We start from the raw sequence: 24976 nt of genomic DNA, 5'->3' as shown, positions 1-24976 counted from the left end.
GAGATACGTTTTCAGGGAACACTTTTTATTTAAATTTTTGCTTTTTGTAGCGGCACTAGTGTTGAAAATCACTAGTACATACTTCAAATAGAGAAGCCTTCAGCTGTTTGTCTCTGAAATGAAGACGCCCATGCATCTGTATGACTGGCCTGGTATAGCAGAATCCCAGATTCTCACAGTCGCTTGTTTGGGACAGTTCTTTCAGTGGGAGAGATTCCAGAATCTTAGGAAAACATGGAAAATTGCACTAAAGTGCTCCATTTGTTTAGCACCTCAGTAAACCCAACCTCCTCATCTGAAACGTCAGCAGGTGCAAAGCTCTCAGACAGCCTCATCTACTACTGGCTTCTGCTGGATCAGTCAGCACCAGGTGCTGCTTCAGTTCCAGTGGACTCTTGATTTTTTTTATGTCACTGTCTTGATAACATGGCTTCATGAGCAAGTTGGCTTTCCTGTAGTGGATAGAGACTTACCTTGTAATTCTAATTGAGTCAAACCTTTTGTTCTCTTGCATTTATCCTTTCTTGGATAACTGAGGCTCAGAAGGCAGAGTCTTTGTTTTTATCCTGATTCTTACAAAATGCAAGCTAAGATATAATTTGCTTAGACGTTTCCATTACATGTTTCTCAGCCTCATTTTGGTAACTTTCTTAGGAATACTGTCTGCTCTCATGTTCTGAAATCTAGGGGCAAGAGAGTGATTCATCAGAAACGTCAGTCCGAGGACCACGAATAAAACATGTGTGCAGGAGAGCAGCTGTTGCACTGGGCCGCAAGCGAGCAGTGTTTCCTGATGACATGCCCACTCTGAGTGCCTTACCGTGGGAAGAGCGGGAGAAGATACTGTCTTCCATGGGGAATGATGGTGAGTTAGGATTTCTGGTTTTCATCTGTGGGTCCATACAGAGTCAGCTTCTATTGACTGCTTAAAATGAGGACTTCAAGTGATTAACAAGGGAAAGTATGTTAAAGATCTCTGGGCTCTCTGTTACAGTGCCCCTCAAACAGGGTTAATCCTTTAAGCTATTAGGAACTGTGTTAAATACGTGTGTTCTGCACCAAACCTGTGTCCTGCTGAGGGGTGTGTGCACATGTACATGTGTGCACACGTGTATACGCAGAATCACATGCATCCGTGTGGCTCTGCAGATGAACTTAGGCTTCATGGGCTAAATTAGACACTCCTGAAACATTCTTTGACATCAGCAAATTCACATTAGAAATATTCTTTTGGTAGATAAGTCATCGATAGCTGGCTCAGAAGAGGCTGAACCTCTTGCTCCACCTATCAAGCCCATTAAGCCGGTTACCAGAAACAAGGCACAGCAAGAACCTCCGGTGAAGAAGGGCCGGCGCTCCAGGCGCTGCGGGCAGTGTTCGGGCTGTCAGGTTCCAGAGGACTGTGGTGTCTGCACTAACTGTCTAGACAAACCCAAGTTTGGTGGGCGCAATATAAAGAAGCAGTGCTGCAAGTAAGTGTGTCTGAGAGACTGTTGAGCTAATCCATGCTCGGAGTGGGATAAGTGTACTCACGCACTGGGTCAGGAACAGCAGATTTACCCTGTGTCAGGGCTTGGACTGAGCTTGACCTGGGCTGAGGCTGGATCAAAGCAAGGGACTGTAAACAGTTTGAGACTCTAAACCACAATTCAGAGCTCTTTCTCTGGAGTTCAGTTCTGGTTTATTCTCAGTTTGATGAAAGTGGCAGAGTATTGAGAATTGTTCGGTGTGGGATCTGTGGCTTTTGTTAGGCAGTACAGGATTTTGCAAGGAAGGCAATGTGCACGTAAATATTTATCTCTTATTTTCCCAAACTGCATTCATGAGGAGCTTGTGTTTTCAAGCTGGTGTTTATTTAGCTTATAGACACTTTGTATATCAAAGGTGTCTCTTGATATCATTAAGAAATACCATTCTTCCTTGATTTCTTCTGTCATTTTTTATACAGGTCACTTAGACTGAACCTTTTTTTTTTTTTATATTGCTGTATTAAATTGATTTTACCAGACTAGATAATCTATCTGAAAAGGCAGCAGCTAAAGTGGCACCAGTAGATTGTTGTGGTATAAGAGCTATTTATAAAGACTTGCTGTGAGAATTGCTGTGTGAGAACACTCTGCAGACTAGAAGGAGTCTTGCTCTCAGCAGCTTTGCCCAGGCTTTGGGCTGGATTTCAGAGTCACGAGCCCTGCTGCAGGAATGGAGGAGGAAACAAATCCTGGCCCAATCTACAGAAGACAATATATGCCAAGCGTAAGACAAACAGGGAATAAAGTTGAATCAGGTTAGCAAAAGACTTGGTCCCCTAATCCAGTCTCACTCCAAGAGTATTCGGTTTTGTCTGAACAGAAGTAGTGTGTGTATTGGTAATGTTATTTTCAGTTTTTGATGTTCAGTATTTACGGACTGCCCTCTTAATGTCTGCATCTTTGTTCTGATTTCATGACATGTTCTTTCTTTTTAGAATGAGGAAATGTCAGAATCTACAGTGGATGCCTTCAAAAGCTTATCTCCAGAAGCAAGCTAAAGGTAGGCTGAAAGATTTGCCTTGCATATAGCACAAGACAGAAGTTTTCATTTTGTAGGTTTTGCTCTCTGTGCTGTCGTTGTGGGTACACTGAGCTTACAAAGGTTATTCTGCAGGGTGCCAACCTGCCTGCACTGTTGGTGGCAGGTGCAAGGGGCAGGAAGATGTGAGTACTGACAGACATTGTACACCCCAGTGTCTCTCAGCACTGGACTGATGCTGACTGGACTGGTTTGCTTCCTTCCTTTTGCTTCCTTTTCCTTCCTCGCAAAGTCTGCTCTCAGCTCTGAATCTGTGTTACTGCAGGAGGGTGTTGCTTATTGCTGTTGCAAAATAGGGGCCCAAGGTGTGAGAGAACATGGATTGAAGTATAAGCCAAGTTTATTTTTTGAGTACAGTTTTTTCTTTTGTATGACAAAATGACAAAGTTCTGAATCAAAGTGTCTGTATCCTTGTTTTAAAAGAGCAGCAAATCATTTGAAGTCACACCATTTTGTCTGTGTTGCTTTATCTGTGCTTCTTTTTCTTAGCTGCAAAAAAGAAAGAGAAGAAATCCAAGACAAATGAGAAGAAAGAAAGCCATTCTGGAAAAAACCAGTTGGACTCTGGACAGAAACAAACTCCTCAGGCTGTTGTACCAAGAGAAGACAATTCTGGGAAGAAGAGCAGTGAGCCTGCCCGTAAGCCTGTTGAGGAAAAGCATGAGGATGGGAATTCCTCCGTTTCTGTGTCAGAGCCCAAACAGGTCCCTGCATCTGGTACCAGAAAGACTGGCAAGCAGATGTGCCAGCCAGTCCAGCTCTCTCCTTCTCAGCCACCAAGCTCAGGACCTTTGAAAAAAGAAGCACCTAAACTTAGCACTTCTGAGCCCAAGAAAAAGCAGACTCCCCAACCAGAAATAGGTAAATGGGACTATTTATCCTCGATATGTTTGAGTCCTGTTAAGTAACAATACTGCTAAAAGCTGGTGCATTTTAAATCTGATGAATGCTTTATGGTGTGTTAAAATTTCAGCAGATTATTTTGAAAATTTTGCTTAGAACTGTCTTCCTTTTTATTGAGCCACAGTGTATGTTAGGGCAAGGAGAAAGATGGCTATCCTGGTTGGGACTCTGAGTCTTATAGTTGTGCCACTCTTGAAGAGTATTTTCAGTATTGTTAAGTCTGTCAACTTCCCATTCTGAATGTGAAACCAGGAGGATGTAATCTTTTACTGCAAAAGTATAGTCCACTATTGTATGTAGTGCAGAGCAGTGTGAACAGTCACCAGCCAGGTCGCTCTGGGATTTCTGTGGCTTTGTACCCACAGTGCTCCATTGTGAGCAGAGCAAACTCTTCTTGTAGTCTTGCCTCAAAGAGACTGCTCATAGCTGGGGAGGTGCAGCCACAGAAGAGGGTGGAAAAATTCTAGTCTAAAACTCATCGCACATTACCCAGCTGATTTCCTTCCCTTTTCTTCTCTACAGGTGGCTGTTAGTTACTTGAAATACTCATAATTTTTCCCCCCCTTCCTAGGCACAGAACAAAGCAAACAGAAAAAAATTGCTCCCCGTCCAACTTTCCCTGTGAAACAGAAACCAAAAGAAAAGGTGAATACTGTTTTTTATACAGTCAGTAAAATTTCAAGCACCTGGAACTTCTGTCTAGAAAGTAGAACTGTATTGCTTAACTCTTTGCAGGTTTTTTTATTTGGTTCTTAAAGATGTTAGATTTTCCCTTGTATATGGCAGTATGTGGACAGCAAAAAACGTGGCCTATGCCTAAGATTCAGTTCAGATGTTATTTTGTAGATTTGTGTGTTGGAGGGTGGAGGCTAGCTTTTCCATAAAATATGCAACTACCTTTGTCTCAGAAATAGCTCAATCATGGAAAAAAAGTATTGTCTTGTGTAAACCTGAGGGAGAAGTGAGTAGAGCCTGTTTAAACCCAGAGTTGCCCCACTGCAGCAAAACACCAGCCCATGCTCTGATGAGAGAACAGTGTGATGGTAGAGCACATGGAATTAGGACTGTAATTGCATATGGAATGCTCTTAGGGAATGGTTTGTAGAATGGTCACTTCCCTGCAGCTTTGTAACCCTCCCTACCTGCTGAAGGAAATCTGGCCAGGAGAAAAAGCTTTGTAACAGTTGTTAATTTTGTGCTGCTTTGGGGATTTGTGAATTATTACTGGATATAAATGCTGGTTAAGTTGTAACGTCCAGAGTCGGGATTAATGCAGGCTCCTTTGCTTGACCAGGAAAAGCCCCCTCCTCTAAGCAAGCCAGAGAGCAGCACACTGAACTTGCTCAGCACTCTGACTAATGGCAGCAGTTCCAAGCAAAAGCCACCTACAGATGGAGTCCACAGAATCCGAGTGGATTTCAAGGTAGAGGACAAAATGTTTTAAGTATTTGAATGTCCCTTGGCTCTAGACACTGGAACTAGAGTCCTCTGAAAGTGCTGGCAGTAATTGCTGAGTTTGTGTGTCTGGTACCTTTCAGAGGGAACCGCAAAATAGGAGCCTCATGACAAGTCACTTGGTTGATTCTTAAAAGCTTGTTATGCCTTTTTTTTCTTATAATTAGAGTACTGGATGAAGAGACACTTAAAGCTTTAAAACCTTAACTGTCAATGTGTGAGGATGAGCAAGAATTTGAGGTTTATGAAGAATTATTCCATTAAGATGGAACTTTAAAACCTTACCACAACTTGAGCCAACAAGATTTGGGGAAAATGTTAGTAACTTGTAATTCACAACGTTTGGGGTATATCTGGGGTTTTAAAATGATAAATCATGTACATTTTTGAACAACAGTGTTGAAATAATAATAAAAATTAATATTTTCCTAATAATTTTTCAGTCCATCTATAAGTGTTGATACTGGAGATCATAGTGAGATCTCATAAGTGTTTATACAAATATGGAGCTTTAATAAAGTATAATTCTTTTGAAATTTCACTTTTAGTAATACTTGTGCAATTGTGAAAAGCATTGTCCTGTTCCTTAGGTTTGCTTTCCCTAGAAGGAAGGCTCTAGCATGCCACTGAGCGCTCTCGGCAGGAACAGCGCCGAGGTGTGACTCTCCCAGAATACACTGTAAAGTAGACTGAGGTAGACGTTCAAATTATTTCAGTTTGAGACATCTTAATCACAGGCCCAGAACCAAGCAGTCACATGAGCAATTTGTACTGATGTTGTATTGCCTTGTTCTGCATGGTGATGTGTCCTTTTGTACTTTCAGGAGGACTGTGAAGTGGAGAATGTTTGGGAGATGGGTGGGTTAGGCATCGTCACCTCGGTACCTATTACTCCCAGGGTGGTGTGTTTTCTCTGTGCCAGCAGTGGACATGTGGAGGTAAAGCATTGTGTTCTGCTGTTGATGACTTAATTACAGCACTGTATTGTTACAAAAATAAATAAATAAAAATTATAATTACCTTAATCCAGAAGAAATTAAAATAATACCTGTAAATCTGTCCTTGCTAGAATTTGTCCCAAGATACTAACGGGCAAGGTATTTAAAATCAGTTTGGAAACTTCAAGGGTGCTTTTTTTAGAGGCGTATGAGTTGTGAAGAACAGCATATTTGAGAGCACCCATGTCTCTAAATTTGGGAACTCACATCTGGTGTAAAGCAGGAGCTTTGCTCTCTTTTAACCTGAAATAAGAAGGACTGCCCAATGGTGCTAAAGGGTTTTAGGCAGCATTGACTTTTCCAGGTGCATCTGTATCTGCCAAGAGCTGCAAACTGTTACAGAAACATGACTGGAAAGGTTCTGGCGCTGCCTAAAGAGCTGGATTGAGATGTGTTAAATGCATTTCCAGGTGTAGATAGGTGCCTTCTCAGCATCCAGACCAGCTGACCTGGGAAAATGGTGCTAGTGCTCTAGGAGGGCCTGGGTTCTGATGATTGGGCAGGGGAAAAGGGGGTTAAGTTCTGGATGTGGACATCAGTGCACTTGAGGTCCATGAAGGCCCTGTGGGGCATGGAGCCATCCCCTTCTTAGTCAGGGGCCCCCAGAGGACAAATGATTCCCACGTTCCCTGTGAGCCTGCAGTGTCTGTGCCCTGAGGATGATTGTTTTTCTGATACAACCAGCCTTGGACAGAATACAGAGAAATTAGAAGAGCTTTGTAATGGCAAAGTGGACTGAATGGAGGGAGAGACTTTTCTTTGCTCTGCATGTCCCTACTTCATGCACCAAGTGTGTCTTCTGGTGCAGTTGGCTTGTAATACAAGGAGGAAGTGAGGGAGGGAGATCCTGAAGAACCCTATAGGCCTTTGTTAATGCTCAAAGCACTTAGTTAACAGGTACCAGACTCCCAGTGGGCGTGAGGTGTCCAGTCGGTGTTTAGGTTACCTGAAATACACAGTTTCCCTCCTAAAATCTTGTCCTGTCAGTTGTAAAGCAGAATTCAAAATAGTTCGGAGCACAAGGGGGCTGGTTTGGGAACATGGAGCAGCTTCTGCTTTGCTAAAACCTGCCTCTCCCCCCTTGCAGTTTGTATATTGCCAGGTCTGCTGTGAGCCCTTCCACAAATTCTGCCTGGAGGAGAGCGAGCGGCCCCAGGAAGACCAGCTGGAGAACTGGTGCTGCCGTCGCTGCAAGTTCTGCCACGTCTGTGGGAGACAGCACCAGGCCACCAAGGTACCCCAAAACCACTGGGAGACTGAGCAGCACCCCCACTGCTCCCAGGGCTCCTCTCGCTCCGGAGGGCGGCCAGCAAGCATGTGCCAGGAGCAGAGTCTCTGTGCGCCGGGGAGGAGGCCTCTTGAGTTGCTCCATTGCAGCTTCTTTCTCATGACCTGAGTGGGGGAATCCAATCAAAAATGGCAAAGTCCAGAATTTTGCATCCCTTTGCAGGGTGTCTGTACTAATGCTTTTTTCCCTTATTCTTGTAGCAGTTGCTGGAGTGTAACAAGTGCCGAAACAGCTATCACCCTGAGTGCCTGGGCCCAAACTACCCAACAAAACCCACCAAGAAAAAGAAAGTTTGGGTGAGGGATTTTAATTTCTTTTTTGGGTAATTCATTTGTTGACTGATGGTAATGCCATGGAGCAGAGCTCTGCAGGTGATTTCCTCTGATGCAGTTCCTCATCTCTTCAAGGCAAGGTGCCTATTGCATCAGAAAGTACATTTGGAAATAGATAGTGAGGTGGCTGGTTGATATGTTTGAAGAAAGCAGAATTTTTAAAGAGATTACCCCTTTTTTCAGTTGTAGTAAGTCATAAGATCATAGTGAGTTTTTTGATCATAGTTTCATAACATGGAAGAAGGTCTTTAAAATGGAAGCATTTACCTTGTTAACAAACCCATTGATTCTGGTATTGAGAGACAATTCAGATTAATGTGCTAATTTGTGTCTTTCAGGCTTTTGTTCTAAACAAGCGCCTGTAGTGTATTTGCTTCTAAGACTTCATACGTGTTTCCTTCTACAACATACAGAGTTTAAAAACTGTTAAAATAGGACTTTGTGTTTTAGATCAGAAGAACTGCCACAACTACGTGTGTTTTATGTGAGGGAAAGGTGATATTTTCTTCAGTGCAAATATGAAGGACAAAAGAACTATACTGTGATTTGGTGTCATGTTTTCTCTTGTTGCATTATCACCATCTTACCATAAAGGAAATGAGCTCGGTTCTTTTCAGTGAAAGTTTCAGCATTTAAAACTCCTTGTTCTGTTGGGTAACATCTCAGCACTTATGAAATAATAAAAATTATGAAATGTGTTGAAAGCACAGAAACTGCTGGATAAAAGCAAGTAATTCATGCCAAATGAATTCATTTTCCAGATATGTACCAAGTGTGTTCGCTGCAAGAGCTGTGGATCAACAACACCAGGCAAAGGGTGGGATGCACAGTGGTCTCATGACTTCTCCCTGTGTCATGATTGTGCCAAACTCTTTGCTAAAGGTACATAAAGTTGTGATTCTTTACAGCAGGAGCTTCCTCAGCTGCTTGGTTTTGAATCAGCCAGTGTGAGTGGGCAGAGGGCCAGCGTGGCACCTGAGCTTGGCACAGTCCAGCCAGCAATGCAGGCTGGTTATGGTCGAGCCTGAAAGCACACGTAATAGTTCAAAGCCAGGATCTTAGGTTGTGCAGTGGCTCACCGAAGTCACCACTGCTTTAAGTTTGGGGCTTTCAGCATGTAAACACTCTGCCATATAAAGGAATTATTGCACACTTGTTGCCCCAGAGTTTCAAGTAGCAGTTGAGGTGAGGAAAAGACATTTTAAAATACTTTTGACTTAAAAGCAATTTTAAAGCAAAATTTCTATTGTAAAGTGGTTGTTCCTTGTGTTAGTTGCTGTACACGATGCCTTTGTACCTCAGAGGGCGTTCTGGGGAAAAATCTTGAAATAGAAAGTTTTGAATGTTCCACCTAATTTCTTGCCTATGTGTCATCTTTGTCCTTTCATTTTGCTCTTGAATATAGTATTTTGTTAGTCTCGCCATGCCCAAAAAATGGCTGCCCAGCCATGGAATTCTAAAGTAGTTGGTGGCCTTCCAAAGTTTTTTTTGTAGCCTCATAATAGTAGAAGGGACTGTGCTGGCAGTTTATTGGGAGGGGTGTTCGGAGCTGCTTTCTTTTTAAGCAACCAGTAAGTAACCACAGAGCCTTTAAGGTGTGCTTGGCACCCAAACTTCTGATAAGATCCCATTTTGTTTGCAGGAAATTTTTGTCCTCTCTGTGACAAATGCTACGATGATGATGACTACGAGAGCAAGATGATGCAGTGTGGGAAATGCGACCGCTGGGTCCACTCCAAATGTGAAAACCTTTCTGGTAAGGAAAACCTCATCCTCTCAGTACTGAAAAACATGGGGCAGTGATTAGACCAAAGCAATCAAGTCTTGGACCTTTGTACTAGAGTGTTACTTTAACATGCTCACCTGTTGTGACCTACCTGAAAAATACCTGTAGAGTGACAACAGGTAAACCAGTGCTAATATCAATGACATCCTGAAAGCACAGGACTTTCCTCAAAGGCATTGTCCCTCAATTAGCTGTACAAGGGGCTTTTGTTACATGAAAAGTGTTTCAGCTAGGCAGCAAGTGCAGGGCAGGGATTTTCCCTGTATCCTTCAGTAAAGCAGTTCAGATGGTTATCTTGTCTTCTTTTGTCTCCAGATGAAATGTATGAGATACTCTCCAACTTGCCCGAGAGTGTTGCGTACACCTGCATTAACTGTACAGACCAGCATCCTGCAGAATGGCGTCTGGCACTGGAAAAGGAGCTGCAGATTTCCTTGAAGCAGGTTTTAACAGCCCTGTTGAATTCCAGAACTACCAGCCACTTACTGCGGTATCGACAGGTAAGCTGGGGCCTGTGCCCTGTTGGTGTTACTCTGACTTGAAGTGTACGTAGAACTCAGCTGAGTTGTTGAGTTGTTGCTGTGCCTCATACTGCAGAAGTGTCTGCATCGTACTTGGAACAACGTGCTGTGATTTATCTATATTTTTTCTTTCTTTTGTTGATTCCTTTGGAAGCAGAGAAGTGGGTATCTGTGATACAACTTGTGAAGCTGAAAGAAAAATAGGGTAAAGTTCTTCAAGGAATGGGAGGATTTAGCTCTGTGATGGTGAAGGTGCTTTTCTGACAGAAGAACAGGATCTTTGTCTTGAAATAACGCATTCAGAAATAAGACTTCTGAGCAATGAGTTTGATCCTTACCGCCTGATGGCTCTGTCCTGCTGTGCACCTTACAGGTCTCAGCAGAAAGCTGGTCAAGAGCTTTTCATTGTTGCCCCTACATTTCGGACAGAAATTCAGAACTCTGGTCTCCTTTTCTTCACATTAGCGAGAATCTTTGGGCCAATAAATGTGCTTGAGAGTGTATCTTCAGGAGTAGCTGCATTTCAGTAGTCAATCTCTCTGTCTCGTTGCTGGTGTTCACAGGCAGCAAAACCGCCTGATTTAAATCCTGAGACAGAAGAGAGTATCCCATCCAGAAGCTCTCCTGAGGGTCCCGATCCTCCTGTTCTAACAGAAGTCAGTAAACAGGAGGAGCAGCAACCCCTGGATCTGGAAGGAGTGAAAAGGAAAATGGATCAAGGAGGTTATACTTCTGTGGTATGTCAAAGTTGTCATGTTCCACTCTGTCACTAGACACTGTGAATTGCTTTATTACCTATGGTGTTCATAACGGAGCAGTTTAAGCCTTTTCTTTAGGAACAAGGAAGTGGGTTATCATGCTGCTAAAAATAGTTCTGGCTGATGCTGGTTAATATTGGTCCAGACACAAGTAATTGATGCTTTTGTGGGGTTCTCTGTAGCCAGCAGTGGTACTTGGTTATACCCCATTTGCTCTTAGTCAGACATGTATGTAGATAAAAGCAGGACAGGTCATTCTGAACATGCAAATTCTGACTGAAGGCCTGGCCAAATAGCCCTGCTGCTAGTTGGTTAGCTGGAAACTAAGGCTTCATGGTTCAGTTCTCTTTGCAGAGAGCAGCCTTTTCCTCTTTTTTTCCTACAAAATTTTTAATCTTGAGGAACATTGTATATTGCAAAGTGGTTGGCAAATGTCCTGGCACCAGATTTTGATCAAATCCTTGTGAGACAGCTAGTTTAGTGGATTTAAAACCAGTCAGCAGTCAACCACAGTTGTGGGTGTAGCAGCTCTGCCAGCCAGTTTACAAATGCAGAGGGCTGCTTGTTTCTTCTCAGCCAAATTCCCTTTCTGCTTTTAAGTTGATGCTCTGGTTCAATCTTACAGTCATCTGATGTCTTGTTAGTCTTTGATGTCATTGATGCCTTAAAAAATTAGTGGTTGGTATAGCTGTGCAAAAGACAATCCTGTTAATGTGAAGTTTTGTGGATTTCTTACAGTTGGATTTTAGTGATGACATTGTGAAGATAATTCAAGCAGCCATTAATTCTGATGGGGGGCAGCCAGAGATTAAGAAGGCCAACAGCATGGTCAAGTCCTTCTTTATTCGGGTGAGCTGGCCTTCAGTTACTTTGAAATCTGCTTGGTATCCTACCACTACTTGTTGATGTTGGAGTCCAAAGGGCCACCACATTTAGCCTTGCTTGGGTCTTTCCAGGAATAAAATAATACATTGTCAGAATTGTTAATGTTAATGAAATGTTACTAGTTGTGCATTTACATGTGTATATCTTGGCTGAACGTCTTTGAATTTTTTGGTATGTTGTCCAACTTTTCTCATGGGATGTTGTTTTCCTTTAGCAAATGGAGCGTGTTTTTCCATGGTTCAGTGTAAAAAAGTCCAGATTTTGGGAGCCAAATAAAGTAACAAGCAAGTAAGTAATTGTTCTCTATCTGACTGCAACACCCTGCTGTTTGCCAGCTGGCCAAGCAAAACGTATTGAAAGCGCCTGTTTGTGGGGTTGGAATTTCTGTTTTTCCCTTTTTCTTTTCCTTTTTAGATTTTCCTAAGAAGTTACACAGTAATCCCATTCCCGTGTTTTGTACACACTTCCTTGTTTTAAGCAGAGTAACTGAAATTCTTATTTAGAACTATGTATACTGTGCGTTGGCTTGTCAGTCCTGACCTTCCTTCCCTCTCCTTCTCTCTCCTCCGTTTGGGGTAGCCCTCCTGCATCTGTTACCCTTCAAAGAAGCCGACAGCCACATCACTAACCTTAAGATGTGACTGGTGGGGGGGGCATGTGGGTAATTAATGGAGTTGATGCTGGGGGGCGGACGTCAGGTAGGCAGGCCCTGGTAGGCAGGGCATAAGGTCCTCTGGTGCAGCCAGGTGTGACACTGACTCCTTGCTGCATCTCAGCAGTGGTATGTTACCGAATGCGGTGCTGCCCCCGTCGCTCGACCATAATTATGCTCAGTGGCAGGAGCGTGAAGAGAACAACCGCACTGAACAGCCCCCTCTGATGAAGAAAATCATTCCAGCTCCAAAACTCAAAGGGCCTGGAGAGCCAGATTCACCAACTCCTCTACATCCTCCTACACCTCCCATCTCTGGTAAGAGAACCAATGTCAAGATTGCCAGTCACAAACCCAGAAATGCAGCTGTCTTGGAGACCTCTGTGACCTGAAATCATTCAGAGGCAGTAACATATGAGATGTTTCTGAGCCAAACTTGGACCCAGGAATGCTTTTGCACCCACCTCTTTTCCCCCGGAATGAAGGTTCTGCAGAGGCTGACATCTGCTTTGCTTTCCAAGCTGGCTATTGAAAACTCTCCTACCATGTTCACTTACTGACAATCCCTCCAAATGAATTTTTGCCTCCCTGAATTTCAAGAAAAAATACTGTTCTTTCTTTTAACTCTAAGGCTCTGACGGAAGTAGAGAGGATAGTCCTGAACTGAACCCACCTCCGGATGTGGAAGACAACAGGCAGTGTGCGTTGTGCCTGAAATATGGTGATGACAGTGCTAACGTGAGTATCTGCCCCATGCCCGTCTCTCTAGGAGCCCATTTAAGCAGTGCTGTAGATTTGGTGCTGTGGGTTAGACTGGATGGGTTTTGTGAATAGTTGTGTCTTCTAGAGCATCTGAAAAGAACGTTTCCTTCTATTCTTCAGGATGCTGGACGTCTTCTCTATATTGGCCAAAACGAATGGACACATGTGAACTGTGCTTTGTGGTCAGCAGAAGTGTTTGAAGATGATGATGGTTCTCTGAAAAACGTGCACATGGCTGTGATCCGGGGAAAGCAGCTGGTGGGTAGAAGCAAAGAACACTTTGTTAAACTTCACGCTGATTTAGAATCACAAGATGGGAGCCCAGCTAAAAGATGCCTTGTGTGCATTTGTTCTTCTCTTGTCCTTTCCTTGCAGTTTTTGTTTAACACTATATATAATAGAACTGACTGAAGGTATTTGGAAAGTTATTTTATCCTTGCTCGGTTCAGAAATATTGTGGAGACCAAGTGAAGCTTGCAAGTGTGAGGATTGGATATGAAGCACAAGCAGGAAAGTTTGGGAAAGGCCTGGAAGAACCAGTCCACAAATGAAAAAGTTGTTCCATGTGAGGGATCCTTCTTCCTCTCACCACCTCCTCCTCCATGTCTCGCTTGTGTGTGTGAGTCACTGTAGTGAAACGGAGTGGCAATGAAGCGGGAGATCAGGCATTACTCTTAACAACTGTCTGTGCCAAAAAAAACCCAACTGACAATAGCAATGGTGGTCTGGTTTTAGAAGGGATTAATTTTTTGGTTTTTGTTTTTGCAGCGGTGTGAGTTCTGCCAGAAGTCAGGTGCCACAGTAGGCTGCTGCCTCACTTCCTGTACCAGTAACTATCATTTCATGTGCTCACGAGCCAAGAACTGTGTCTTTCTGGACGATAAGAAAGTTTACTGCCAGAGGCATCGTGACTTGATCAAAGGAGAGGTAAGATTTTTCTTCACTCTCTGCCTCACACTCTGAAGGTGGGGTTAGCCTGTAACTATGAACACTTTTTAGAAGTTAGTGTTGAATGTGTTTCTTGCTAACAAGGGCTGGACCACAGTGCTCTTAAAAAGAAGTCACTAATACAACTGGCCCAGAGAAGTTTGGCAAGTGGTGCTGTGTGGTAGTTCAAAAACCAAAAGACCAAACTGAGGATCAGTTAGGACAAACTGCGTACCATACATGTGGTGGTTCCTTTAATTAACAAGTGGTTTTGTTGGTTCTTGTTCCAGGTGGTTCCTGAGAATGGGTTTGAAGTTCTTAGGAGAGTTTTTGTGGACTTTGAAGGGATCAGTTTGAGAAGAAAATTTCTTAGTGGCTTGGAACCAGAGAACATCCACATGATGATTGGTATGATCTAGTCTCTGGATACTTGATCCACCTTTGGTGCTGGAATCTGGTTCACAGAACTGTTCCTCTCTCTGCTCAGGTTCAATGACGATAGACTGCTTAGGAATTCTGAATGACCTCTCAGACTGTGAAGATAAGTTGTTTCCCATTGGCTATCAGTGAGTATAAGCTGTTTCAAGAGTTGATGTCTTTCATTATATTTCATGTCAAACAAGTACTGAAGTAACATATAGGAAAATTGACTGTAGCTTTTCCTACACTTCTGAGGAATCTCTGATTAAGCTGGGTGTGCAGTGCATTCTGCCAGGAGGGCTTTGGCCAGTGTAGTTTTGAGAAATGGAAAATTTAAAACAGAAATGAGGTTTACTCAGCTGTTGAGTAAATTGGTTTGTTTGAATTATCTTCCAGGTGCTCCAGGGTGTACTGGAGCACAACGGATGCCAGGAAGCGCTGTGTGTATACCTGCAAAATCATGGAGTGCCGACCTCCAGTCGTAGAACCTGACATCAACAGCACTGTAGAACATGATGATAATAGAACAATTGCCCATAGCCCAGTTCCCCTTTCAGGTAATCTTTTAAGGACTTCATAGAAGTATATTCTCTGTATGGTATTGCCATAGTGCATCTCCTAAACCAAATCTCTTCAATTTGGTCTAGAATCCAATTCAGGCTTCCATGTTACAGCATCTTAAGACTTTAAGTTCCTGGATTTACTGCTAACTTTGAAAACTTGAGCCAAACGAACACTGCTACAGGGATGATTTCTAGTCTACAACTCAGAGAATTTTCTAGTGATCTAAAATTTCAAACTGTATTTGGAGTGTTGGTGTTGGTCTGTAATACGGGAGTTGTTCAATACAATGTTGAATAGTTATATTGTGCTTCTGTATTTCCAAATTGCTTCCTTGTATCCAAGGGTAAAGCTGTGAAAGATTTTTTAAATGTTTATAGTCGTCGTCATTGTTAACACAGAATCTTAAACTCTATAAATACATGGTGGAATTTCATGTGTAAGCTGAGCAATTACTACAAGTATTTGAAAATGTTCTTACAAGAAGAAACCAGACATTATCTGATGTCAGATCTTTGACTTCGTGTTTATTTGACAAATACCCTGATTCTCCAAGTGGAACATGGTAATAGTATATACTTTATCAGATCATAGCTTTTTAGCGTTCAGTGATGGCTTATACTGTTGTTTCTCTTTTTTTCAACAACAGAAATTCTACCAAAAGACATCCGAAATGCACCTGAAATTGTAAACCCAGTATCACCAGATCGTCCCTTGCATTCTCAGACTTCGAGTTCCTGTTACTATCCAGTGGTCTCAAAGGGTCCCAGGATCAGGGCGCCAAGTTACCCATCCGCACAGAGGTCTCCTGGCTCTAGGCCGTTACCCTCTGCAGGTATTTCTAGTCCTGCTGATTTTGATTGAAGTTTGTTTTGGAAATATTTTTGGTTTAGTTCCTGTCTTTCTTGGCTTCTTTCAGAATGGGGTGTTTAGTTTACTGTTTCTAGAGAAAGCAGTGAAATGGTAATAGTTTGAGGAGGGGAAAGTTCTAACATTACACAGTAGAGATGGCCTGCCGAGAAATGCACAACTGAAACAAACATTCCCTTGGGATGAAAAAGAGGCAGCATTTGGGCCATATAGTAGTAGTGAGCCAAAAGCCCTGTGATACCAGTTAGGGACTTAATATTTCAGTCAGTATTTTTCCAGAGAGAATTGGAAATCTGGTATTGTAATTCAGCAGCTGTTTCTGACTAATGTTTTCTTTCAAACTGATGTTGAACATACACATCTGAAGTTGAGATAGCAAACCCTGAGATACAAACTTGCTGGATCCTGGTTGATGGTATCAGGTTTTTAACACCTACCCAAAAGTATCAACACCGTGTTGGCGTTGTTTGGCCGAAAACTTTTGCTGGGTTTTAATTTCTTGTGTTTTGTATGGAGGAATTGGATGTGCATTGATTGTGAAGGTTTAAAATCACCTAACAGTCTGTCTTGCCTTTGTTTCTCAGGAAGTCCTACCCCGGTGACCCATGAAATAGTGACAGTAGGAGATCCTTTGCTGTCCTCAGGACTTAAGAGCATTGGTTCTCGGAGACACAGCACCTCTTCTTTGTCACAGCAACAATCAAAACTCCGGATGATTTCCCCTACACGAGCTGGGAACACTTACTCCAGGCACAGTGTGTCTTCAGTTTCCAGCATGGGGGCCTCTTCAGAATATGAACCGACTGCCAAAAGTACTGACCGCTTTGTGGGGTCAGTGTGCACAGGTCCTCCAAGCGCTCCAGTTCAAAGTTGCTCTACCAGTTCAGGCTCTCAGAAAACAGTGGCTACAACTGGAAATAAAACTTACCAGCTGGATGCATCTCAATCTACAGAAGGGAAACATTCCAGCAGTTCAGATTTAATAGCCAAAGGTGTGGCTTCTAAGGGAGAGAAGATGAAAACCTCAAAGGACACAGATTATTCGTCTCATACTTTTCTTTCTGGAGGAAGCTCTAAAGTGTCCACTCAGCCAACAAGTTCATTGGGTGCAGAAATGAATGTTAAAATAGGAACCTTTCAAGAGTGTTCAGGATCATTTTCTTCCAAAGAAGCAATACCCTTTCCACCTTTACATCAGAGAGGCCCAAGGAAAGACAGAGATCAGCACATGGAACCTGTACAGCCAGAGAAAACAACTGTGGTTGATGAGATGGATGCAAAGGCCTTGAAGGCTGCTGGAGTAAACAATAGATCTCCTGCAGCAAGTGAGCAGGTAGTTACTGCCCCCAGGGACAGGCGTCAGAAAGGCAAAAAGTTAACGAAAGACAGTTTTAAAGAGAAGCATTCCCTGAAATCTCTTACAGAGACAGGTCAAGCAGTGGGCAGTGATGAACTGAAACCAGAATTTGGCAATCAGGGTTTGACAACTGAACAAATTAGCCCGAGGTTATGTAATAATATTCCTGCTGAAAAGGCTGGTGAGAAGTCTCCACCTTCACAAGGGCCATCTAAAGGGTCTGCAGTGCAGGTTGAAGCAGCCCCTAAGGAATCGCAGGCACCCAGGAAACGCACTGTTAAAGTCACTCTGACTCCTCTCAAGATGGAAAGTGAAAACCAGTCTAAAAATGCACAGCTGGAAAGTGATGCCGAAACTCAGTCTGCAGGGGCAGACCTGGCTGCTCTGGCAGAGCCCTCCTCAGCTTCAGAAAGCCCGGAAGAGAACCCTGTAATTCAGGGAAGTCCAAATGAAGCACCAACACAGGAATCTCAGAATAACACATACGAAAATTTGCCCATGCAAGATAACAGCTTGATGCTCCAGGATGGCGCTAAAGCTCAAGAAGAAGGGTCATACAAGCGGAGGTATCCAAGGAGAAGTGCTCGGGCCAGATCCAATATGTTCTTTGGATTGACTCCTCTGTATGGTGTGAGGTCCTATGGAGAGGAAGACATTCCCTTCTACAGTAACTCAACTGGCAAGAAGCGAGGGAAGCGGTCTGCGGAAGGACAAGTGGATGGAGCAGATGACTTGAGCACATCAGATGAAGATGACTTATACTACTACAATTTTACAAGGACGGTGGTTTCCTCAAACACAGAGGAGAGGCTCACATCCCATAGCTTATTCAGGGAGGAGGAGCAGTGTGATCTTCCAAAAATCTCACAGCTAGATGGTGTGGATGATGGAACTGAAAGTGATACAAGTGTCACAGCAACAACCAGAAAAGTCAGCCAGGTAACTAAAAGGAGTGGCAAAGAGAATGGGACAGAGACCTTAAAGCTGGATAGAACTGAAGAAGCTGGTGAGAAAGTGCAAGTCACCAAGAGCTCCACTGTCCACAAAACTGACCCCAAGATGGATAACTGCCACCCTGTGAGCAGGGTTAAAGCGCAGAGTCAGGACTCTCTGGAAGCACAGCTGAGCTCACTGGAAACGGGCCGCAGGGCTCACGCAAGCACACCTGCTGACAAGAACTTACTGGACACATTCAACACAGAACTTCTGAAATCTGACTCTGACAATAACAACAGTGATGACTGTGGGAACATACTCCCTTCTGACATCATGGACTTTGTGCTGAAGAACACACCATCTATGCAGGCTTTGGGAGAAAGCCCAGAGTCCTCATCATCTGAACTCCTGACGCTTGGAGAAGGTTTAGGTCTTGACAGCAACCGTGGCAAGGATATGGGTTTGTTTGAGGTGTTCTCCCAGCAGCTGCCCACCACCGAACCAGTGGACAGCAGTGTCTCTTCCTCCATATCAGCAGAGGAGCAATTTGAATTGCCACTGGAGCTTCCTTCTGATCTCTCTGTTCTGACCACTCGCAGCCCTACGGTGCCCAGCCAAAATCACAATAGGCTTGCCGTCATCTCAGAGTCTTCACTTTCCTCCTCGGGAGAGAGGTCAATGCTTGCTTTGCCTTCCACAGAGTCTGGAGAGAAGAGAGTGACAGTCACAGAAAAATCTGCCTCAGGGGAAGGTGATGCAGCTCTCTTGAGTCCAGGGGTAGACCCCAGCCCTGAAGGACACATGACTCCCGATCACTTCATCCAGGGTCACATAGATGCAGAGCATATAGCCAGCCCGGCCTGTGGCCCTGTCGAGCAAGGGCATGGCAGCAACCAAGATTTAACAAGAAACAGCGGGACTCCGGGTATCCAGGTGCCGGTATCACCCACTGTTCCCCTCCAGAGCCAGAAGTATGTGCCGAACTCCACAGAGAGTCCTGGCCCCTCGCAGATCTCCAATGCTGCGGTGCAAACGACACCACCCCACCTCAAGCCAGCCGCAGAAAAACTTCTGGTTGTCAATCAAAACATGCAGCCCCTGTATGTCCTCCAAACTCTTCCCAATGGTGTCACCCAAAAGATACAGTTAACACCCTCTGTTAGTTCTGCGCAGAGTGTGATGGAAACCAGCACTTCAGTTCTGGGGCCCATGGGGAGCGGGCTCACACTGACCACAGGATTAAATCCGAGCTTGCCCCCATCTCAGTCATTATTCCCTCCCACAAGCAAGGGTCTCCTGCCCATGTCCCATCACCAGCATATACATCCCTTCTCCACACCCACTCAGACAGGCTTCCCACCAAACATCAGCAGTCCCTCACCAGGTCTTCTAATTGGGGTGCAGCCACCCCCTGATCCTCAGCTCTTAGTGTCTGAAGCTAGTCAGAGGACAGACCTTGGTACTGCTGCTTCTACACCAGCTGCTGCCCTGGGCAAGAAACGGCCCATATCTCGTCTGCAGTCACGGAAGAACAAGAAGCTGGCTCCTTCTGGAACCCCTTCTGCTATAGCTCCTTCTGATATGGTCTCCAACATGACCTTAATTAATTTTGCTCCTTCCCAGATTTCTAATCACCCGTTGGATTTGGGAACCATTGCAAATTCAACATCCCATAGAACTGTCCCCAATATTATCAAAAGGTCAAAGTCTGGGGTCATGTATTTTGAGCAAACATCTTTGCTTCCGCAAGGTGGGACCACTACTGCAGTCAGCACATCTCCCAGCATTATTGGTCCAGATGCCAGTCACCTTCCAGCAGGGCCTGTATCAGGCCTAACGTCGAGTTCCTCAGTGCTGAATGTTGTGTCCATGCAGGCCACGGCAGCCCCTAGTACTGGTGGGTCAGTTCCTGGTCATGTTTTGGGACAAAGTTCAGTAACGTTAACAAGCCCTGGATTATTGGGGGACCTTGGTTCGATAAGCAACCTCCTGATCAAAGCTAGTCAGCAAAGCCTTGGTCTTCAGGAGCAGCACATGACTTTACCGCCAAGTTCCGGGATGTTTTCACAACTGGGAGCATCTCAAACTCCATCTACGGCAGCCATGACAGCTGCATCAAGCATATGTGTTCTACCCTCAGCACAGACAATGGGCATGACAGTTGCTCCATCCTCTGCTGACTCAGAAGGCTCATACCAGCTTCAGCACATGACGCAGCTCTTAGCCAACAAAACCGGGGTTTCATCCTCCCAGCTGGACCTTAGCACAGTTCCGGCAACGACGCAGTTGTCAAGCTTTCCACAGCTGGTTGATGTTCCAAACAGTACCGGACTCGAACAAAGCAAGGCTTCCTCGTCAGTGATGCATGCCAGCTCGGCATCTCCAGGAGGCTCCCCATCACCTGGTCAGCAGTCTGCGAGTAGCTCTGTGCTGGGTGCCACAAAAATGAAGCCAAAAATCAAACGCATCCAGCCATTGTTAGACAAAGGGAATGGAAAGAAGCACAAAACTTCTCACATGTGGGCTGGTTCTTCTGAAGCTCATGTTCCTGACAAAGGGGCTGTTGCTGTATCCCAAGTCTCAGCTACAGGGTAAGAGGAGAGTTTGGTTTTGCTCATTCCTGAGGTGTTTTGTAACAGTATGAGAGAATCTTGCACTAGTTTCTCCAGCAAGTTGTGCAAGTCAAGGCAAATTGTGAAGTGCAACTTTTGATTCTGATGCGGTGCTGGAAGTGTGATCTGGTTCTCTGTATCTTAGGAACTGTTGTTGCTACTTGTGCAATTCTGCAGAACTGCCGAGTCCGTCATGGCAATCCGCAGTGGATCCATTCCTGCTTTCCAGTCTCATTCATGGCACACACGGGTTGGCAGATATTTTGAATGTTCCCAAATCTTTTTCTTCCAGGACTCCTGCTGTGAAGGCAGATGCGCAGGATGCAGCCAGCGTAGATCAGCTGTTGCAGAAGCCACGTGGGCAGTCTGCAGGGTAAGAGATGAACAGACCTTTATCTGTGATTCTGCTCGCTTGAGCTGAAGGGCATTTGTATCGAGAATGCGGGAAGTCTGGCATTCCTAGTTAAAATGCCTGGGGAGATTTCAGTGGGGAATGTACAGTCACATTTAGGTGAAATATGGAAGCATTTTGCATTAAGCTGTGTGTAGTTCTGGGAAGCTCAGTGCCCCCTGAGGAGATGCTCGTTCAGCAGTGTCTGACTGCGTGTTGGCCTACACCTTATTCCTGAGTGGGGGTGACACAGAGAGTGGGTCACTGGCTGTGTGAAATTAGGCTGCTGCCCACAGACTGATAGAGGCTGCAAACAGAAATGCTGTTGAGTAGAATCTTTTGTTTGCTCATTTCCAACTGAACTGATGTCAGAACATTTGATCTGGAAAAGGTTCTTTTATCTGTCTAGTTCTCAAGTTTTCATGGACTACTGCTCAGGGTCGGTGAGGAAATGAGGCAGGTTGTTAGCTATTTTTCCCCATGTTCTCCTCCTTCCCTCCCAAGGCAACCAGCTGTGGTCCCAGAACCTCAATCAACACAGAACTCAACAAATGAGCAAGAAAATGCAGGTATGTCACTTCTTCAAAAACAATCTAGTCTTGGAATTTCCCAGGACTGGGAAGGTGATGTTTGAAGATTTGATTTTTATGTTAGTCATTCTGTCAGGAAAAGGCTCAGAGCTATTAGTTTGTGTTCCCTTGCTATAAGGGGAGGAAAGATTTGTTTGCTATTTGTAGATCTTGGACAAATAGTTTTGTCTCTGTTTTTAGTTTGTGAGAATTTCAGCACTTGAGATTTCACATTCTTACTGCAACGCTCTGTAGCATTTTTTTTCTTGGCTGGATTTGCTGGTGAAAAGGCAAGTCAGTAAGTTATTTTCAGTCGTGGAACACCAGGTGTAAAAAGCATTGTTCTTTCCAATTCCCATCTTCATGCTGGCTTCTGTCTTTTCTAGGCTCAAAAGCTCTCGAGGAGGAAGAGAGCACTTTCAGCTCCCCTCTTATGTTTTGGCTTCAGCAAGAACAAAAGAGGAAAGAGTGTCTTGGTGAGAAGAAACCAAAAAAAGGTTTGGTTTTTGAGATCTCTAGTGATGATGGTTTTCAGATCTGCGCAGAAAGCATTGAAGGTGAGAACCGTGCAGTATTGGTTGTACTGGTTTTACCTGTCCTTACTAGAAATAAAATTATTACTTCTGAGGACCTCTTATTTGCTTTATTTATAGATTTTTAAAAAGAGAGAAAGAGAAATCTCTTGTTTTGCAGCCCTAGAACAATCCTAGTTCCTGATAATGTCTGGATTCTATTCTTTTTCTTCTTTTTTTGCAACATAATATATTCAGTGGAATGTATATCACTGACCCATTTTGTTTTATCAATTGACCAATGATGTTGAACCATAGTTTGTCAAGAAATAGGCAATGTGGATCACACAGTGGAGTAGTGGGTGTCCAGACTTTTTAATTGCTGAATATCCTGCCTTCCCTTAAGTCAATGTGACTTTTCAAGAGAATTAAAGCAACTGGATCCAAGGATCTTAATTTATGGCCTGTGGAAAGTTGCAAACTTCATATTCTCCAATTAGTTTATTTAAATATGAGTATCCCAGCACTTGGATACCCTGTCACCGTTTGTCACCTGTGTGTGTGCTGCAGATGCCTGGAAGTCGCTGACTGACAAGGTGCAAGAGGCCCGTTCAAACGCCCGCCTGAAGCAGCTGTCCTTTGCAGGTAACACCCTCTGCTGAATGCAGGAGAGCAAACAGATCTTTCTGTGAGGGTCTTAGAGTCTTAATAGTTCCAGTTAACCTGCTGCATGCTTTATGGAGGGTAATTTATTCGCAATGCAAAGATTAGAAACTCCCACATAGAATGCAATAGCTAATACAGTGCTGCTGTGACAGCAGTGTGGTGTCCCAGCTCTTTGTGACAAGCTGCTATATCTTCCTGCTCTAAGTCTGCACTGATAGTTAGTGTTTGTTGTGCTCTATTTCTTGTTCCAGGTGTGAATGGTTTGAGGATGTTGGGGATTATCCATGATACTGTTGTGTTCCTGATTGAGCAACTGTATGGAGCGAAGCACTGCCACAACTACAAGTTCAGATTTCACAAGCCAGAGGAGGCCAATGAACCTCCTTTGAACCCACATGGCTCTGCTCGGGCCGAAGTCCACCTGAGGCAAGTGTGAGGCTTGTTGGTATTGGGGTTAACAGCCCTTTGGCTCTGTAACTAATGCTGTGGCAGGACAGGAGCAACAAATCTCAGCAGCACTAAAGCTCTCAGTTAAATGTTAACAGCTGGCACATGAAAATCAACCATTTGGCATCTTCGAAGTCTGTGCATTTTCCTGTGCCACTTTGTGGCCCTTGGCTTAACAAAGCTTTCCTGGCTGGGGCTATTACAGGAGGTTGTCAGAACCTGCTGTGCCTACCCTCATGTGCAGGGGCTGTAAGAGAGGACAGAGTAGGCAAGGTGTGAGGCAGTAAACACATCAGACTGTTGTGGCAACCACATGTTTATTTTCAGACAGTAAAACAAACTCCCTTTGGTCTCTCTAAATTGCAGGAAATCTGCATTTGATATGTTTAATTTCTTGGCTTCTAAACACCGACAGCCACCAGAATACAACCCGCATGACGAGGAAGAGGAAGAAGTGCAGCTGAAATCAGCCCGGTACGCAGCAGGGCATAAAGGTTCAAAGGGGAAAATAGTGTTGGGGTGTTAAAACGAGCAGATTTGGCTCAGGTAAGGGTTGCGTGCTTTGAGGGGTGTTTAAACCTTGAAAGCTGCCAAGCACTGCCAGACATAGAGGTGACTCCTGCAATAACAAGAGAGGTGACAGCTGAAGGTGACCGCCAGACCAGTTTGCCTTCAAATGCTTCTTTTCCTTGCTAATGCAAAACAATCTGATGAGAATTTGAGGAGGAAAGGGAGGAAATGATCCTTTTACATATATATGTATGAAAACACTGCGTTAATTTTGATTGTGTTCTCTGTAGGCTGCAGTGTCACAGTGTATAAATTACTCCATCTTGGAAAGTGCCCCAGTTAATAGATGGCACAGAGTCTCAAATGCAGGTCGTCACTTAGCAGTGCCTCTTTGTTCTAGGAGAGCAACCAGTATGGATCTGCCAATGCCCATGCGCTTCCGGCACTTGAAGAAGACCTCGAAGGAGGCAGTTGGTGTCTACAGGTAAGGTTTTGCTCTGGTACCATTGCCTATAGGATAGGGGAAGGTGGAAACTGGAAACCTTCTGTGAAGCCAGACTGCAAAATTGAGGGGGAAAAGCAGGCTTGGGGCTTTTTCCTTCTTCCTTCTCCCTGGATTTACCTTGGCAATAGCTCAGATGTGGGCAGAGTGACCTGGTGGTGTTCTTGTTAGTGTTCCCTTAGAGAAGGGTTAACAGTACCACGGTGGTCCTTGTCACAAATAGCCTGCTTTCTGCAGCCTTTGCAATCTGATGCTCTTGAATTTTGCTTGTCTCGTTTGAAATAATTCACTTTTCTTGTTGCATTTTAGGTCTCCTATCCATGGCCGGGGTCTGTTCTGCAAAAGGAACATCGATGCAGGTGAGATGGTGATAGAATATTCAGGCAATGTCATTCGCTCCATCCTCACTGACAAACGAGAGAAATACTACGACAGTAAGGTGAGTTTTGGGCTTTTGTAGATGTTCTTAAAGAGTTTGGGAGAGCTAGAAAGTGGCTGTGAAGGTAGGACAGGCCTGTATGAAAATTCTGTTGGGAACATCACAAATTGGGATGACAGATTTGGGCTATTTTCATTTTTGCTGGAGCTTTAAGAGGCACTTCTCATTCCCTTCTGTGGTCTGGGCAGGGTCTCAAATTAGTCTCAGTGAATGCGGGCATGAAAGGATTCAGGCAGGAGTGTGTGAGGCCTGGTGGAGAGAGGCTGCAGAGCTCCCTCAGAGCTGGGCTGTCTGCTGGGGTGGCTGTGCTGCCCTGCCTGCGCTAACCCTCCTCTGTCCTCCCTGCATA

The 24976-nt window shown here is 44.3% G+C and overlaps 1 protein-coding gene across 1 annotated transcript in view; it reads left to right on the top strand.

Moving 5' to 3' along the window:
* Positions 1 to 24976, top strand: part of KMT2A (lysine methyltransferase 2A) — a 42106-nt gene that overhangs the window by 12826 nt on the left and 4304 nt on the right. The window contains exons 4-35 of the mRNA XM_068994700.1: positions 688 to 865; positions 1238 to 1472; positions 2465 to 2529; positions 3058 to 3429; positions 4043 to 4116; positions 4766 to 4894; positions 5751 to 5864; positions 7012 to 7158; positions 7413 to 7508; positions 8306 to 8426; positions 9187 to 9300; positions 9646 to 9830; positions 10415 to 10588; positions 11348 to 11458; positions 11709 to 11782; positions 12271 to 12464; positions 12778 to 12884; positions 13029 to 13166; positions 13677 to 13835; positions 14126 to 14243; positions 14323 to 14401; positions 14652 to 14812; positions 15466 to 15651; positions 16271 to 20570; positions 20884 to 20964; positions 21487 to 21551; positions 21938 to 22108; positions 22634 to 22708; positions 22981 to 23155; positions 23543 to 23650; positions 24087 to 24170; positions 24498 to 24627. Of these exons, the coding sequence (XP_068850801.1) occupies positions 688 to 865; positions 1238 to 1472; positions 2465 to 2529; positions 3058 to 3429; positions 4043 to 4116; positions 4766 to 4894; positions 5751 to 5864; positions 7012 to 7158; positions 7413 to 7508; positions 8306 to 8426; positions 9187 to 9300; positions 9646 to 9830; positions 10415 to 10588; positions 11348 to 11458; positions 11709 to 11782; positions 12271 to 12464; positions 12778 to 12884; positions 13029 to 13166; positions 13677 to 13835; positions 14126 to 14243; positions 14323 to 14401; positions 14652 to 14812; positions 15466 to 15651; positions 16271 to 20570; positions 20884 to 20964; positions 21487 to 21551; positions 21938 to 22108; positions 22634 to 22708; positions 22981 to 23155; positions 23543 to 23650; positions 24087 to 24170; positions 24498 to 24627 (8520 nt within the window). The remainder of the gene's footprint in view (positions 1 to 687; positions 866 to 1237; positions 1473 to 2464; positions 2530 to 3057; positions 3430 to 4042; positions 4117 to 4765; positions 4895 to 5750; positions 5865 to 7011; positions 7159 to 7412; positions 7509 to 8305; positions 8427 to 9186; positions 9301 to 9645; positions 9831 to 10414; positions 10589 to 11347; positions 11459 to 11708; positions 11783 to 12270; positions 12465 to 12777; positions 12885 to 13028; positions 13167 to 13676; positions 13836 to 14125; positions 14244 to 14322; positions 14402 to 14651; positions 14813 to 15465; positions 15652 to 16270; positions 20571 to 20883; positions 20965 to 21486; positions 21552 to 21937; positions 22109 to 22633; positions 22709 to 22980; positions 23156 to 23542; positions 23651 to 24086; positions 24171 to 24497; positions 24628 to 24976) is intronic.

Source organism: Aphelocoma coerulescens, chromosome 24 (assembly GCF_041296385.1).
Source record: "Aphelocoma coerulescens isolate FSJ_1873_10779 chromosome 24, UR_Acoe_1.0, whole genome shotgun sequence".
Lineage (NCBI taxonomy): Eukaryota > Metazoa > Chordata > Aves > Passeriformes > Corvidae > Aphelocoma > Aphelocoma coerulescens.
The sequence above is the reverse complement of the archived record's forward strand: the minus strand, read 5'-3'. Positions and strand labels throughout refer to the sequence as shown.